The 15568-nt window shown below is 46.0% G+C and overlaps 1 protein-coding gene across 3 annotated transcripts in view; it reads right to left on the bottom strand.

Annotated features, from left to right (window-relative positions):
- cstf3 (cleavage stimulation factor, 3' pre-RNA, subunit 3) overlaps positions 1-15568 on the bottom strand; it is a 130625-nt gene that overhangs the window by 12304 nt on the left and 102753 nt on the right. For all 3 annotated transcript variants that reach the window (XM_086008239.1, XM_086008240.1, XM_086008241.1), the window contains 6 exons: positions 13323-13432; positions 10648-10764; positions 10457-10531; positions 8038-8181; positions 7843-7945; positions 1659-1728 (listed from right to left, as the gene is read on the bottom strand). In XM_086008239.1, coding sequence (XP_085864365.1) covers positions 1659-1728; positions 7843-7945; positions 8038-8181; positions 10457-10531; positions 10648-10764; positions 13323-13432 — 619 coding nt within the window. The remainder of the gene's footprint in view (positions 1-1658; positions 1729-7842; positions 7946-8037; positions 8182-10456; positions 10532-10647; positions 10765-13322; positions 13433-15568) is intronic.

Here is a 15568-nt window from a genome sequence, read left to right as displayed (position 1 = left end):
ACTCAACAGATTTGTCAAACATGATTTCCCTTTCATAAATCTGAGTTGACTCTGTCCAATCCTATTATTATTTTCTAAGAGACCTGTTACCACGTCCTTAATAATAGATTCTAGCATTTTCCCTACTACTGCCAAGTCTTCAATTCTCCCCATCAAAATTACAAAACTCTTTTGAGTTTCACAATCAAGACAAATTTGACTAAACTTTAGACCAGTACTGATAATCTGCACCAATTGTCACTTAAAATATCTGAATAAAAACTTATAGAATAGAAAATAGAATCACATAGCACAGAAGGCAGCCATTCGGCCCATCATGCCCGAGCTGGCTCTTTGAAAGAGCGATCCAATTAGTCCCACTCCCCTGCCCTTTCCCCATAGCCCTGTAAATTCCTTTTTGAAAGATATTATTGACTCTGCTTCCACCACCCTTTCAGGCAGTGCATTCCAGATCACAACTCGCTGTGTAAAAAAAATTAAAATTCTCCCATCTCCCCACCCGCCGCCCCCCCCTCACCCAAAACCGGTTCTTTTGTTAATGATCTTAAATCCGTGTCCTCTGGTTACCGACCCTCCCGCCAATGAGAACTGGTTCTCCCCATCTACACTATCAAACTAATGAAGCAAGATGCACTGCAGCAACTCACCAAGGCTTCTTCGGCAGCATCTCCCAAACCCGTGACCTCTACCACCTAGAAGGACAAGGGCAGCAGGTGCCTGGGAACACCACCACCTCCAAGTTCCCCTCCAAGTCACACACCATCGCGACTTGGATATATATCGGCCAATCCTGGAACTCCCTCCCTAACAGCACTGTGGGAGCACCTTCACCACACGGACTGCAGCGGTTCAAGGCGGCGGCTCACCACCACCTTCGCGAGGGTAACTAGGGATGGGCAATAAATGCTGGCCTTGCCAGCGACGCCCACATCCCACAAACGAATAAAAACATTTTTTTAAATAAATGATTTGGGCAAACTTTTTCCTTCGGCACATTAGGTGGCACAACAGAGAGACAACGGTAATGTGCACAGGGGTGTCCGAATTTGACTTCAGTGATTACAGCGCAGAACGGTCACACTAAAGGGGAGCAAGGGCTTCTCTTTTTCAAATTGAAGAGCTGTCACTTAACGATGGCACTTTACGTACTGGATTATCATTCACCGTTTGAGGTGTTTATTCTGATGTGCGCCACGAAAACTCAAAACCAGTAGGAAGTAGCCCAAGTAGGAATGACCGTGAATGGGCTTGTCATCGATTATTCTCACCCCAGAGTATTGAACTGTTTATGGCCCTCGGTGTACGCGCAGGCCACTCACGCTAATTCAGTCATTCATTTTGTGCGATAAAGATTTGAGTGATCAGATTATTTGAATGAAGTGGAATCGACTCTGCCTGCAAGTATTGAGCGCTCTATATTATAACATATCGAACCAGGACTGGAGAAAGCAGGGAAACTCTTTTGCAAGACATAATCCAAAGAAAAGAAACAAACTTGGAAGAAAACTTTTTTATAAAATCAGGAAGATTGAGTGCTACACACTAAATAATTTGCAGAGAAAACTCACATCAAATTCACTACAAAAATCAATTTAAAGCATTTTAAAACATTTAACTTTTTACACGCTGATTTAACGTTTAAGGACAGGAAATATTACCCCGATTTCTCAGGTGGTAAGGATCCGGAAGTCAGCACACGTTCAAACAAAACTCTGGTATTATTGTCCTCTGAAATGTAGATAAAATGCTGTTAAACAAACTGCAGTGATGAGGCTGTGCCCGGACATTTTATTCTGTCATTTCCCCCTTCCCTGTGTGTGTGTTTTTTATATATAAATCTTATCTTCACAGTTCACTGATTGTTTCAGCACAAACAAAAAGGCCATTCAGCCCATCAAGTCTGTGGCAGCGTAATTCGCCATATTAGCCACCTGGTTTAATCTCACACAGCCAGATCACTCGCCAAACTCTTAATATTTCTCTTCTCAAGCCCCTTTAAAAAAAAATTCCTCCTAATTGGTCAACTGGAATTGACCAATCTCCAGAAGAAAGGGAGCACTTGATTGGCACCCCATCTACCACCTTAAACATTCACTCCCTCCACCATCGATGTACCATGGCTGCAGTGTGTACCATCTACAAGATGCACTGCAGCAACTCGCCAAGGCTTCTTCGGCAGCACCTCCCAAACCCGGGACCTCTTCCACCTAGAAGGACAAGGGCAGCAGGCGCATGGGAACACCAGCACCTCCAAGTCACATACCATCCTGACTTGAAAGTATATCGGCCGATCCTTCATCGATGCTGGGTCAAAATCCTGGAACTCCCTCCCTAACAGCGCTGTGGAAGTACCTTCACCACACGGACTGCAGCGGTTCAAGAAGGCAGCTCATCACCACCTTCTTGAGGGCAATTAGGGATGGGCAATAAATGCTGGCCTTGCCTGTGATGCTCACATCCCATAAACAAATTTTAAAAAAATGGGGCATTTTCACCCCAGCAGTGGCACAGCCGTCCTGCAGCTGGTTCCTGGGTAGCAGATCAAAGCGGACACGTGCCTCAACTTTCCTTTTTGGCTTTCCCTCTGCCGAAACAGCATAGCTAAGATCATTAACTTTCTGCGTAAAGTATCAGAACTTCAGGCAGCAGAAACCTCAGGTTGGTACAAACTGTAAACACGTTTATGAAGGACGCGTTGATACCTGGTATGCAGGGGAAAAGAGCAAGTTTCAACACCAGCGTCTTTTACTTGTTACTAAGGGTGGGAACCTTTTTTTTTGATTTGCAAGTTATTTATTGCCCTTTTGCTCATCATCTGGTATGTGTGCAAATTCCATCCAATACTGCAAGTGCCACTTTGGGCAACTTGCTATGAGGTGACACAGAGCGACCGACTGGTGACCTTCGCTCCAATTTTCCTCCCCATTGATGAACGAAAGGACAAACTTCTATTTATGTAGCATCTTTCATATCCTCAGGAGGCCCCAAAGTGCTTCACAGCCGATGAATTACTTCCGCAGCGTAGACAAAACATGGCAGCCCATTTGCGCACAGCAAGCCCCACAAACAATAGATTCCAATTCATTTCCTTTTGGTGGCATTGGTTGAGGGAGGGATGTTGGCGAGGGCACCAGGAAAGAACTCCCTTTAGGAATGGTGTCATGGGATCTTTTACATCCACCTAAATGGCTTCATCCAAACGTCGGTACCTCTGGCAATGCAGCACTCCCTCGGCACTGAACTGAAATGTCCGTCTGGATTAATGTGTGCAAGTCCTGGAGTAGGGCAAGATCCCACACCTACTGATTCAGAGGCAAGCATGCCACCAACTGAGCCAAAGAGACACTTGTCCCCTTCTTGCCACTTCCTGCTTTAGGACCTGCTTTCTCCCACTCTGGTCAATCACTCCATCCTCATCCCTCATATAGGATCTACCTTCGGAGAACTGGCCTTGATTGGTTCCACTCCCACTTGTCCCATTTGAATGGGAGGTGATCTCATTGAAATGTATAAAATTCTTAAGGGGCTTGACAGGGTAGATGCTGGGAGGCTGTTTCCTCTGGCTGGGGAAGTCTAGAACCAGGGGTCACCGTCTCAGAATAAGGGGTCGGCCATTGAGGACTGAGAGGAGGAGAAATTTCTTCACTCAGAGGGAATTCTCTACTCCAGAGGGCTGTGGAGGCTCAGTCGTTGAGTATATTCAAGACAGAGATGGATAGACTTTTAGATACTAAAGGAACCAATGGATATGGGGATAATGCGGGAAGGTGGAGATGAGGTCGAAGATCAGCCATGATCTTATTGAATGGCGGAGCAGGCTCGAAGGGCTGAATGGCCGACTCCTGCTCCTATTTCTTATGTTCTTATCTGAGCCAGTGCATCTCTAGCAGTAGCTTTTGCTCCTGCCCCCCCTCAGAGTCACCTACAGAGTACCTCAAGAGTCCATCCTTGATCCCCTTTCTTTCCTCATTTACTTCCGGCTCTTGGGAAACATCTGCAGTTATGGGTCGCTTTCCATATGGATACCAATGAACCCAAGTTCTACCTGTCCATCACCATCTTTGATTCTACAACTACCTTTGTGTTGTCAAACTACCTACATGAGATCAAGTCACAAATCAGCCAGAACCTCCTCTAGCTGTACATTGGGAAGATCAAAGCCATCTTATTTGGTGCCTGCCCTTGTTCGGGACCCTATCCCCATCCCAGCTTCTCACTTAAGCTGAACCAGTCAGTGTTTCGTTCAACCCCGAGCTGAGCTTCAAATCCAAATCTTGTTCCATCACTAAGACCGTATGCTTCCACTTCTGCCACGTTGCCCTATCTCACCCCCTCCACCAATGAAACTTTTATTCCTGCCTTCATTACTAGGTCTCACTCCCCATCCCCTGTCCTTACTGAGCTCCAATCTCTCTGCTTCACTGAGCTCACTTCAACTGATGGAACTTTACTGAAATTTGACTTCCTGTCACCTGGATTCCTCTGCCATCAGGACTCCGCTGCTCTACTGACTACACTGTTTGACTCAGCTGCTGCTACTCAGTCGCTTCAGCTGCTGAATTCTTTTCTCAAATTGGTTTCCGAACTCCTGGACTTCACTGGACATCTAGACTATGTTTCTGCTTTGGACTACACTGCATTACCCCACTACGCTTCTGCACTGGACTGCACTCTTTGCTCGTCACTGGCTTGTGGTTTTACATTTTCTCCGCCGCCTTTGATCTACGGTGACCTCCAACTTGCGTCAATTTCGCCATCATCTTTCTGCACCGCTACCGACTCTCATTCCTACCGCAACAACCTCCATCCTCGAACTCTCTACTCTTCAAATAGCTTCTGGGCTTCACTCGTCCGTTACTCCTTTCTCCGAGCTTGGACAACAGTTCGTCGATGCTCCACGCCGACTCCACCCTAACGACGTCAACTTTATCCCTCCACGGGACCGCTGATTTTAACTCTGGACTCCCTACTATTGTCTCCAACCTATTCCCTGCTTCTACCAGGAAATATGTATCCCATTAATTACTACATAACCAGGCCTATGTAACCTGAGCTTTTCACTGTGTCCATTCGCCTGCGCACTTTGGCTGCTGCTCCGGACCCACTTCTAGTTCCAAATTCTTCTCCCACCTTTTCCTTTTCTCTCTATTGTCATGCCTCCTTTCGTCTCTGCTCTCTCGGATACTGCGCCCTCCCAAATCCCTACCCCAACCCTTCATTACTCTTCAACCTTCCTACTCTCCTGCTGCCGTCCCAGGCTTGACTCCCTCTTGGGTAAGCCTACAGCTTCCCTCTGTGCCTCTCTTGGCATCCTCTGAAAGGCCCGCCATGGCATTCGTCGCTACCTCCTCACGAGCAGCAACCCCAACTGTCCCATCCTACTCTCTCGCCGACCTACCCGCCCAGCATGCCCATTGGGGGCTAGTCTTGCCAATCTCCTCCCTGTCCAACTCACCCCTCCCAGCGCTGACCCTGTGGACTCTGGCAGTTGGTCAGCCATCACCGACCCTCTCCGCATCTCCCTCCAGAATGTCCGTTCACTTGCGAACAAGGCCCTTGCCATCTATGAGCTTATCGTGGATGACTGCATCGACATCATGGTCCCGATGGAAACTTGGTTGAGGGGTGATGACACCTTACCCTTAAATGAAGCCTCCCTGCCTGGCTATACCTTCCACCACTTGCCCCGCTCAGACCACCGTGGTGGCGGTGTGGCTCTCATCACCCAATCACACCTTGGTCTGTGCCCCTACTCCTCCGGCATTTTCTCCTCCTTTGAGCATCTCACCTTATTCCACCCCTCTCACCTCTCCTTTAAAATTCTCGCTCTCTACCGCCCACCCAAGTACCATAAAAATGTTATTACCGAGATATCCTCACTGTTCTCCTCCCTCAGCCTCCGCACCGAGCGACTTCTCATCCTCGGTGATTTCAGCCTCCATCTCAATTCATCTTGCTCTCTCTCTCCTCTGAGTTCACTAGCCTCCCATCCTCCCTTAATCTCTCCCTCCATGTAAACTCCCCAACCCATATTCACGCCATCCCCTCGAACTTGCCAACTCTCGTGGCCTCGCTACGTTAAAGGTGCTATATAAGTACAAGTTGTTGTTGTTGCCCAATACACCGAATTCAAAATCATTGCCCTTGTTTGCAAATTGTTTCGCGTCCTTGCCCAACCCTAGCACTGTGGTAGAGGTTTGGCACTCTCTGCCGCAAACGGCAACTGATGATGGAGCAATTGTTAATTTTAAATCTGAGATTGATAGATTTTTGTTGACCAAAGGTATTAAGGGTTACGGGGCAAAGGCAGGTATATGGAGTTAGGTCGCAGATCAGCCATGATCTCACTGAATGGTGGAACAGGCTCGAGGGGCTAAAGGGCCTACACTCCTATTCCTAAGTTCCTCCTCTAACCCTCTGTCCCAACCTACGCCCTGCGATCCTTCAACCCTGGGCTCTGATGCAAACCTACTCATTGTCACGGGCTTGTGATTACTGTTATAGAGTCTGTAATTCTGTGTTCTGTAATAACCAAGACACCACATTGAATTGACTGTCTAAAATCGTATAGGATAATTGTTAAAGGACAAGACGAATAAAGTTTAGTGATTAACAAACCGGGATTACTCAGGCCCCAGCAGAAAGTATCTGCTTCCCCTTTAAGGAAGAGAGATTCTCACCGACTGACTGAGGAGGATAAAATACGTTTCTACGATTTGTCACAGCCCGCAGGCCAGCTGCAAGGTGAAACAAGCTGGGACACACTAAGGCCGATCGCTGGGAAATCCCGACAGGCTTGATTTTGGGTTGCAGTGGTGCCGCACCGCGCACAGTGTAAAATTAACCCAAAAGCAAAATACTGCGGATGCTGGAAATTTGAAATACAAACAGAAAATGCTGGAAACACTCAGCAGGTCAGACAGCATCTGTGGAGAGAGAGAAACAGAGTTAACGTTTCAGGTCGGTGACCCTTTCGTCAGAAGCGCTGTAGGGCTCGGGGAGGTTATAGAAATAGGGAAAATGGGCGAGGCCATGGTGGGATTTGAAAACAAGGATGAAAATTTTAAAATTGTTTATTCCTTTTGAAAGTTACTACTGGATTTGCTTTAAGGCAGTGTATTCCAGATCATCATAACATTGTTCTGGCAAAGGGTCATCGACCTGAAACATTAACTCTGTTTCTCTCTCCACAGATACTGCCTGACCTGCTGAGTGTTTCCAGCATTTTCTGTTTTTATTATAAAATTAACCAAATTGTTCCAATGCAATCATCAAAAAACAGGCACATTTGTCAACACCTAACTCTTTCTCACATAGAAACATAGAAGATAGGAGCAGGAGTAGGCCATTCGGCCCCTCGAGCCTGCTCCGCCATTCAATGAGATCATGGCTGATCATCCAAATTCAGTACCCTGTCCCTGCCTTCTCCCCATATCCCTTGATACCTTTAGCCTTAAGAAATATATCTAACTCCTTCTTGAATATATTTAATAAGTTGGCCTCAATTGCCTTCTGTGGTAGAGAATTCCACAGGTTCACCACTCTCTGGGTGAAGAAATTCCTCCTCATCTCTGTCCTAAATGGCTTACCCCTTATCTTTAGTCTGTGACCCCTGGTTCTGGACTCCCCCGCCATCGGAAACATCCTTCCTGCATCTAGTCTGTCTAGTTCTGTTAGAATTGTATAAGTTTCAATGAGATCCTCTCTCATTCTTCTAAACTCTAGTGAATATAAGTAATCAACCCAATCTCTCTTCATACGTCATTCCTGCCATCCCAGGTATCAGTCTGGTACATGTCTAAAGAACGACCTGACATGCTGCTAATAGGACACAGTTCTTACCATTAAGATGAGAAAGGTAGTCAATGTAAGCCAATATGTATTCTGGAATGTCCCCATACTTCTTTAAGCCCAGCTCAAATATCTTGAAGGCTACCGCCTTGTCCTGAAATGGAATGGTTGAAAGCAGTTACGTGTTGGGAATCTCATCAGGCATCTGCGGAGCTGCGAACTTCAGAACAGAACTAGAGAGCACACCTTACTGCAGTAGTACTCCATGAGTGCAGCAGACACATAGACGTGATGGCGTGTTCTGGGATCCTCCCGTGCTTTCTTAAATATGGATCGACCCGACTTAATACCCTCTGCTCTCCGTCCAAATTTCATGTATTGGATGTAAACCTTCAATGCAAACAAAATACATTTAATTTACATATAAAAAATTAGATTACATGCTTTACAGTTTAACATTACAGGATCTGATTGGCCCTGAGCCAGGAAGATTTCATGCCCACTGGGCTCATTTAGCCAATCTCTGCCAGTAGATGCACTAAAAATTGTCCTCAATGTTCTCAGATTAGGAAAGGGGAGGATCTGCTCAGGTTCCCACTACAGAACGCTGTCCAGTAAAACACCGCTGGAGCTCATGGCAGCACAGGCTTGAGCGTGACGCACCCCAAGGTTGGGCAGCCCGCCGACAGTCTCTGTCTCGGCTCAGTTGTGAAGTATTGTTACCTGAGTGAGGTACCGGAAATCTGATGGCATTGGAGGAACCATACAGCTCTAAAATCACAGTGAGTGTTGGTGGCAGGCGGAGGCGTGCGATCTGGAAAAATCAGCGCCCTTACCTGAGGGCTCCCGAGATGCGCACGTTTCCGCTCCTGGGTCTCACCAAACTCCAGGTGCGCAGGGCCCAAGTATCCCAGGGGCGCAGGTAGTTTGCAGCATCACTGGGATCACGTGGGCCATGGGAGCCAATCACAAAAGGGAATCTCCCTTCATACATTTGACAGGAAGACCTGCCAAATATATGAATGGAGATCAATGAAAAAACATAGTAAAACTTTAAATACATTTTTTTTTAAATCACCTTTTTAAAATGACTTGAAATTACAATAAATTAAATATTTTAAACAAAAATTTACATTTTTTGAAAAAAAATCAAAGTACTTTATGGGGCTAAAAATAAACGTACCTTTTTAAAAGTATTTTTAAATGATAAATCAGTGAATTTTTTTTTCTACTCTTATCTTGGTAAAAGCAAGCCTAACGCCTGCTTTTACCAGGCACAAGAATTGTAAGGGTTTTCTGCGGGCAGTGGGTCTCCAAAAAGCGGAACTATCTGCCCGCGGAGGCCCTTCTCCAGGGCAGGCGTCTGATCTGTCAAGAGGATTCGCGACAGATCGGAAATGCCGGTTTTCAGCGCATGCGCTGTGTATGCCTGAAACCGGCATATCCGATGTCCCTACGGGTGGGTACACAGCTCGTACAACACCCGTAGGGATCGGAATATCTGGGCCAATATATAAAATCGGGGGGGGGGGGGGCGGGGAAGAGGGAAAAATATTTTTTTTAAAACAATGGAAAATAACAGGCATAATTGAATAAGAATACAAGTTGGTTAAGTGTTCATCTCAACTATCATAGATTTTTGTTAGGTAAGGGTATTAAGGGATATGGAACCAAGTTGTGTAAATGGAGTTAAGATACAGATCAACCATGATCTAACTGAATGGCGGAACAGGCTCGAGGGGCTGAATGGCCTCCTCCCATTCCCATGTTCCTTCCCATCTTCCTACTCTCTCTCTCTCCAGCCAAAAGAGGATGCTGCTCTCCTTATAGCCTGGACTTACCCATTTCTCCTCCATCTCTTTCTCACTTTCCATAAATTAATATGAGGTGGACTATTGGTAGATTAAAATATACATATTGGCCCAGAAATTCGGGTCCCCGCGGGCAAGTACGCACTGGGTGCTCACGCATAGGCCCAAAGAAAATGCCGGTTTCGCGCAAGCACCGAGCATGCGCGGGAAACCGGAACTTCCGATCCCTTGAGAGGCAGCGCGTGCGCATCGAACTTACGCTTTTTTGGCAGGGTTCTCCGGGAGGGTAAGTCTCCAGCAGTTACACTTTTAAAAAGCAGGCGCAAGGCCTGCCTTTAACAAGGTAAGTGTTGAATTAATTAAAATTAAAACATTTTTTCCACAGGTTAGAAAATGTAATTAATTTTTTCAAAAATTTAAATTATTGTTTAAAATAGTTATTTCATGTAATTTATAGTTATTTTAAAAATGTGATGTTTTTAAAAAAATGTATTTGAAGTTTTAGTGATGTTTTGGGACTTATAGTATTTATAGGTTTGACAGCTCTTCCTGTCAGATTTATGAATGAAGCATTCCCTGCTACCATTGGCTCTCCATGGCCCACGTGATCCCAGGGGACGCTTCAAACTAACTGTGCCCCTGGGATACGCAAGCACTGTGCGCCGGCAGTTGGAGGAGGCCCAGGATCAGAATCCCACGCGGGCCCACAGCACAACGGCTGGCGCGCTAGGTAAGTGCAGGTCAGGGGCTTGCACCAGCGGGAAGCCTCCGACCCGAATTTCTGGGCCAATATATATATATTTGGGCCATCATTCTTACTCCTAAACTTAGAATAAATAAAAGTAACAACTCACCAACGTTGGATCGATATCTTCAATAGCCAAGAGCCTATTGTAAATGCTGTGCACCTTTTCATATTTCATCCGACTCTTAAAAAAAACCAGAAGCGTGCCATTAACTGTACTGGTAAAACATGACATGGAGCAGGAAGGATTAAGGCAGTGCACGTTTTATGTACTGTGGGGACAGTGCAGTCTCTACTCACTTCTTCATAGTCCGCGTAAGCAAAGTAAAGCAGCATGTTCTTCTTTAACAAAGTGCTGATGGCCCTCTCGTAGATGTTTGCAGCCTCATCGCTGAACAGCTTCGCATTGTTCATATCCTGCCGCAAAGTAACATATTTTACAAAAAGCTCCCCAAATGAGCCGTCACTGATCATTCCGCACGGCAGGAGTTCTGCTACAACAATAGGAAAGATTCGTAATCGCGCAAAAATAAAATACCAGGAATGCGCCAGGAAAATGAAGACGACTTGAAGAAGACTTGCATTTATATAGCGCCTTTCACCACCACCGGGACGTCTCAAAGCGCTTTACAGCCAGTCAAGTACTTTAGAAGTGGAGTCACTGTTGTAATGTGGGAAATGTGGCAGCCAATTTGCGCTCAGCAAGCTCCCACAAACAGCAATGTGATAATGACCAGATAATCTGTTTTTCTTATGTTGGTTGAGGGATAAATATTGGCCCAGGACACCGGGGATAACTCCACTGCTCTTCTTCGAAACAGTGCCGTGGGATCTTTTACGTCCACAGAGCGCAGACGGGGTCTCGGTTTAACATCTCATCCGAAAGACGGCACCTCCAACAGTGCGGCACTCCCTCAGTACTGCACTGGAGTGTCAGCTAAGGAGATGAAGTGGGACTTGAACCCACAACCTTCTGACTCAGAGGCGAGTGTGCTACCCCTGAGCCACAGCTGACAAATGCCAGTGTAGAAGATGTACATCAGGGTTATGAAAAATAAACCATGTTTACGAAACAACATAAACAAGTGGGTCGTCAGCCAGATGATGAGGGCTTTTTTTTTTAAACTACTGCTCGATGTAACAAAGCAACAATTTGCCTTTATATAGTGCCTTTAACGTAGTAAAACATCCCAAGGCGCTTCACAGGAGCGATTATCAAACAGAATTTGACACCGAGCCACATAAAGAGGTATTAGGACAGATGACCAAAGCTTGGTCAAAGAGGTAGGTTTTAAGGAGGAGAGAGACAGAGTGGTTTAGGGAGGGAATTCCAGAGCTTAGAACCCAAGGAAACATAGAAACTAGGAGCAGGAGTAGGCCATTCGGCCCTTCGAGCCTGCTCCGCCATTCAACGAGATCATGGCTGATCATCCAAACCCTAGCACCCGGTCCCTACACCGACAGCCATCCCACCCAAGCCCTATCCCCGTAACCCCACATATTTAATCCCCCTAACACTAAGGGCCAATTTTTATCCTGGCCAATCAACCTAACCTGCACATCTTTGGACTGTGGGAGGAAACCGGAGCACCCGGAGGAAACCCACGCAAACACGGGGAGAATGTGCAAACTCCACACAGATAGTCACCCGAGGCCGGATTTGAACCCGGGTCCCTGGCGCTGTGAGGCAACAGTGCTAACCACTATGCCACCGTGCCGCCAATGGTGGGGCGCTGAAAATCGGGGATGAGCAAGAGGCCAGAATTGGAGGAGCGCAGATATCTTGGAGGGTTGTAGGGCTGGAGGAGGTTACAGAGATAGGGAGGTAACCTCACTGTGTACATAGAATGTGGGAGGGGGAAATCGGAGAACAGTGCCAGTGTGAACTGGGGGTGGGGGGGGTGAAATCAGAGAAAGTATATCCAGTTATATCGGCCATCGTGTATAGCGGGCAAATCGCACTCGCTGTAAGTGGCGGGGACTGTACAGGTCCCAAACTACTGGATAAAAGAGGACTGCGAATGAAAACCAGTGAGAAAGAGAAACCAGAAAAAAACAGTCGTAAGAAAGGATCAGATGCCAACAAAGAGAGAGAGAGATGTTGGAAAGGAACATGTTGGGAGACAGTCAAAGAATGCGTCAGAATGAAGGTGGTGACTATTGGAAGGCAGGTGCTCAAGGCAAAGTTGCTAAATACAAATTAACATTCATAATACAGGAAACTTTGTGTTATCCGGAGGCTAAATGTCCGGCAAGCTCGAGCCACCGGCAAAAATCAGGAACCGTATTGTTAGGTTTTTTTTCTTCTCGTGGCTTTTTTTTTTCCAACAGTCAGGCTCTGAAAAGTCTCTCTGAAGCTGTTGCTAAGCTACAGAGACGCTTCCAAGGTACGGGCCGACTGTTTAGAAGCTGTTGCTAAGCAACAGTGTTTGTTGTCAGATATGGAGATGAAAAGCTCCGTATGCTTCAACATTAACGCTGGTGTGTCCGGCAGTTTTGAGGGAACGGCAACAGCTCGGTCCCGTCGGTGCCGGATAGCACAAAGTTTCCCGTAGTTGCTAAGGAGACTCGGACACCTCTAGTATAACCCACCAGTGTTGATCACAACATGTAGTCGACAGGTTAGCTTTTCAACAAGTCATGAAACATGCTGCAACACGGGGGTTGATAATTATACGTTCTTTTCAATTTTCTACGCAGTTGATTGTCCGTGGAATTTATTAAGCAGTGGCCTCGGGAAAGCCCGAGAAATTTAACCAGTTCTGTAAAACAATTCGCAATTATTTCTCCAGATGCCCTCCAGAGGTGAAGCCCATTAAAATAGGAACAACAGTTCGCTTTACATGGCGATTTTAGGCTATCTAATGGCACCATACAAAGTTTGTCACGTTCTCCTAATTATGATTTGGCTGAATTAAACAGGTTCAAGAAGATGTAAGGATTATTTGGCATAACTAAGCCTTGTAGGAACTTACCCCCTTTTCCGCCAGCAACTTGCTGGATTGCTCCAAGTACTGGGCAGCTTCATACCAGATGTCGGGATGATGTCCCAAAACCAGCAGACATTGTTCGTAGGCAAACATAACTGCAACAAGACACATACAATTCTTTAGAATCTATATAAATGCTGTGTCAGTTCTACAGCAGATCTTCTCCACCATGCAATCCCAGCGCGACGCTGAGGGAGCGCCGCACTGTCGGAGGTACCGTCTTTCAGATGAGATGTTAAACCGAGGCCCTGTCTGCCCTCTCAGGTGGACGTAAAAGATCCCGCGGCCACTATTTCGAAGAAGAGCAGGGGAGTTCTCCCCGGTGTCCTGGGCCAATATTTATCTCTCAAACAACATCACTAAAGCAGATTATCTGGTAATTTATCTCATTTAGGAGGGAAAAGAGGGGTAGAGCTATAGCAATAGGGGCTTTTATTGTTAAGGGGAGTAGATAGGCGTTTCTGCGGCAGCAAACGTAACTCCAGGGTGGTATGTTGCCTCCTTGGTGCAAGGGTCAAAGATAACTCAGAAAGGCTGCAGAACATTTTGGAAGGGGAGGGTAAACAGCCAGTTGTCGTGGTGCATATAGGTACCAACGATATAGGTAAAAAACAGGATGAGGTCCTAAAAGCTGAATATAGGGAGTTAGGAGGTAAATTAAAAAATAGGACCTCAAAGGTAGTAATCTCAGGATTGCTACCAGTGCCACGTGCTAGTCAATAGAAGGATATTTCAGATGAATACGTGGCTAGAGGAATGGTGCAAGGGGGAGGGATTCAAATTCCTGGGACATTGAAACCGGTTCTGGGGGAGGTGGGACCAGTACAAACCGGACGGTTTGCACCTGGGCAGGACCGGGACCGATGTCCTAGGGGGAGTGTTTGCTAGTGCTCTGGGGGAGGGTTTAAATTAAAATGGCAGGGGGTTGGGAACCTGAGCAGGGAGACAGAGGAAAGGGAAACAAGGATAGAAGCAAAAGACAGGAAGGAGAAAAACAAAGGTGGCAGTCAGAGAAATCAAGGGTTTAAATCAAACATGGCCACAGTAAATAATAATTCTAAAAGGTGTAAGAGTGTTAAAAAAACAAGCCTGAAGGCCTTGTGTCTTAATGCGAGGGGCATTCGTAATAAGGTGGATGAATTAGCTGCGCAAATAGAGGTAAACGGATATGATATGATTGGGATTACGGAAACATGGCTCCAGGGTGACCAAGGCTGGGAACTCAACATCCAGGGGTATTGAATATTCAGGAAAGATAGGCAAAAAGGAAAAGGAGGTGGGGTAGCATTGCTGGTTAAAGAGGGGATTAACACAATTGAAAGGAAGGCTATTAGCTCTGATGATGTGGAATCTGTATGGGTAGAACTGAGAAATACCAAGGGGCAGAAAACGTTAGTGGGAGTGGTATACAGACCCTCAAACAGTAATGCGGAGGTTGGGGATGGCATTAAACGGGAAATTAGAGACGCATGCAATAAGGGCACAGCAGCTATCATGGGTGACTTTAATCTACATATAGATTGGGCTAACCAAATTAGTAACAATACTGTGGAGGAGGAATTCCTAGAGTGTATACGGGATGGTGTCCTGGACCAATATGTCGAGGAACCAACTAGAGATCAGGCCATCTTAGACTGGGTATTATGTAATGAGAAAGGATTAATTAGCAATCTTGTTGTGCGAGGCCCCTTGGGTCGGAGTGATCATAATATGATAGAATTCTTCATTAAGATGGAGAGTGAAGTAGTTGACTCAGAGACTAGGGTCCTGAATTTAAATAAAGGAAACTACGATGGCATGAGGCGCGAGTTGGGTAAGATTGATTGGGAAATGTCACTCAAAGGGTTGACGATGGATAGGCAATGGCAAACATTCAAAGATCGCATGGATGAACTATAGAATTTGTTCATCCCTGTTTGGCATAAAAATAAAACAAAAAAGGTGACTCAACCATGGCTAACAAGGGAAATTAGGGATAGCATAAGATCCAAGGGGAGAACATATAAATTGGCCAGAAAAAGCAGTAAACCTGAGGATTGGGAGCAGTTTAGGATTCAGCAAAGGAGGACAAAGGGGTTAATTAAGAGGGGGAAAATAGAGTATGAGAGTAAGCTTGCAGGGAGCATAAAAACTGACTGTAAAAGCTTTTATAGATATGTGAAAAGAAAAAGATTGGTGCAGTCAAGCGTAGGTCCCTTGCAGTCAGAATCAGGGGAATTTATAATGGGGAA

The sequence above is a fragment of the Somniosus microcephalus genome, chromosome 15, assembly GCF_052327205.1.
Source record: "Somniosus microcephalus isolate GS21.2 chromosome 15, FLI_Smic_1.0, whole genome shotgun sequence".
Lineage (NCBI taxonomy): Eukaryota > Metazoa > Chordata > Chondrichthyes > Squaliformes > Somniosidae > Somniosus > Somniosus microcephalus.
This window is presented reverse-complemented; position numbering and strand designations above follow the sequence as displayed.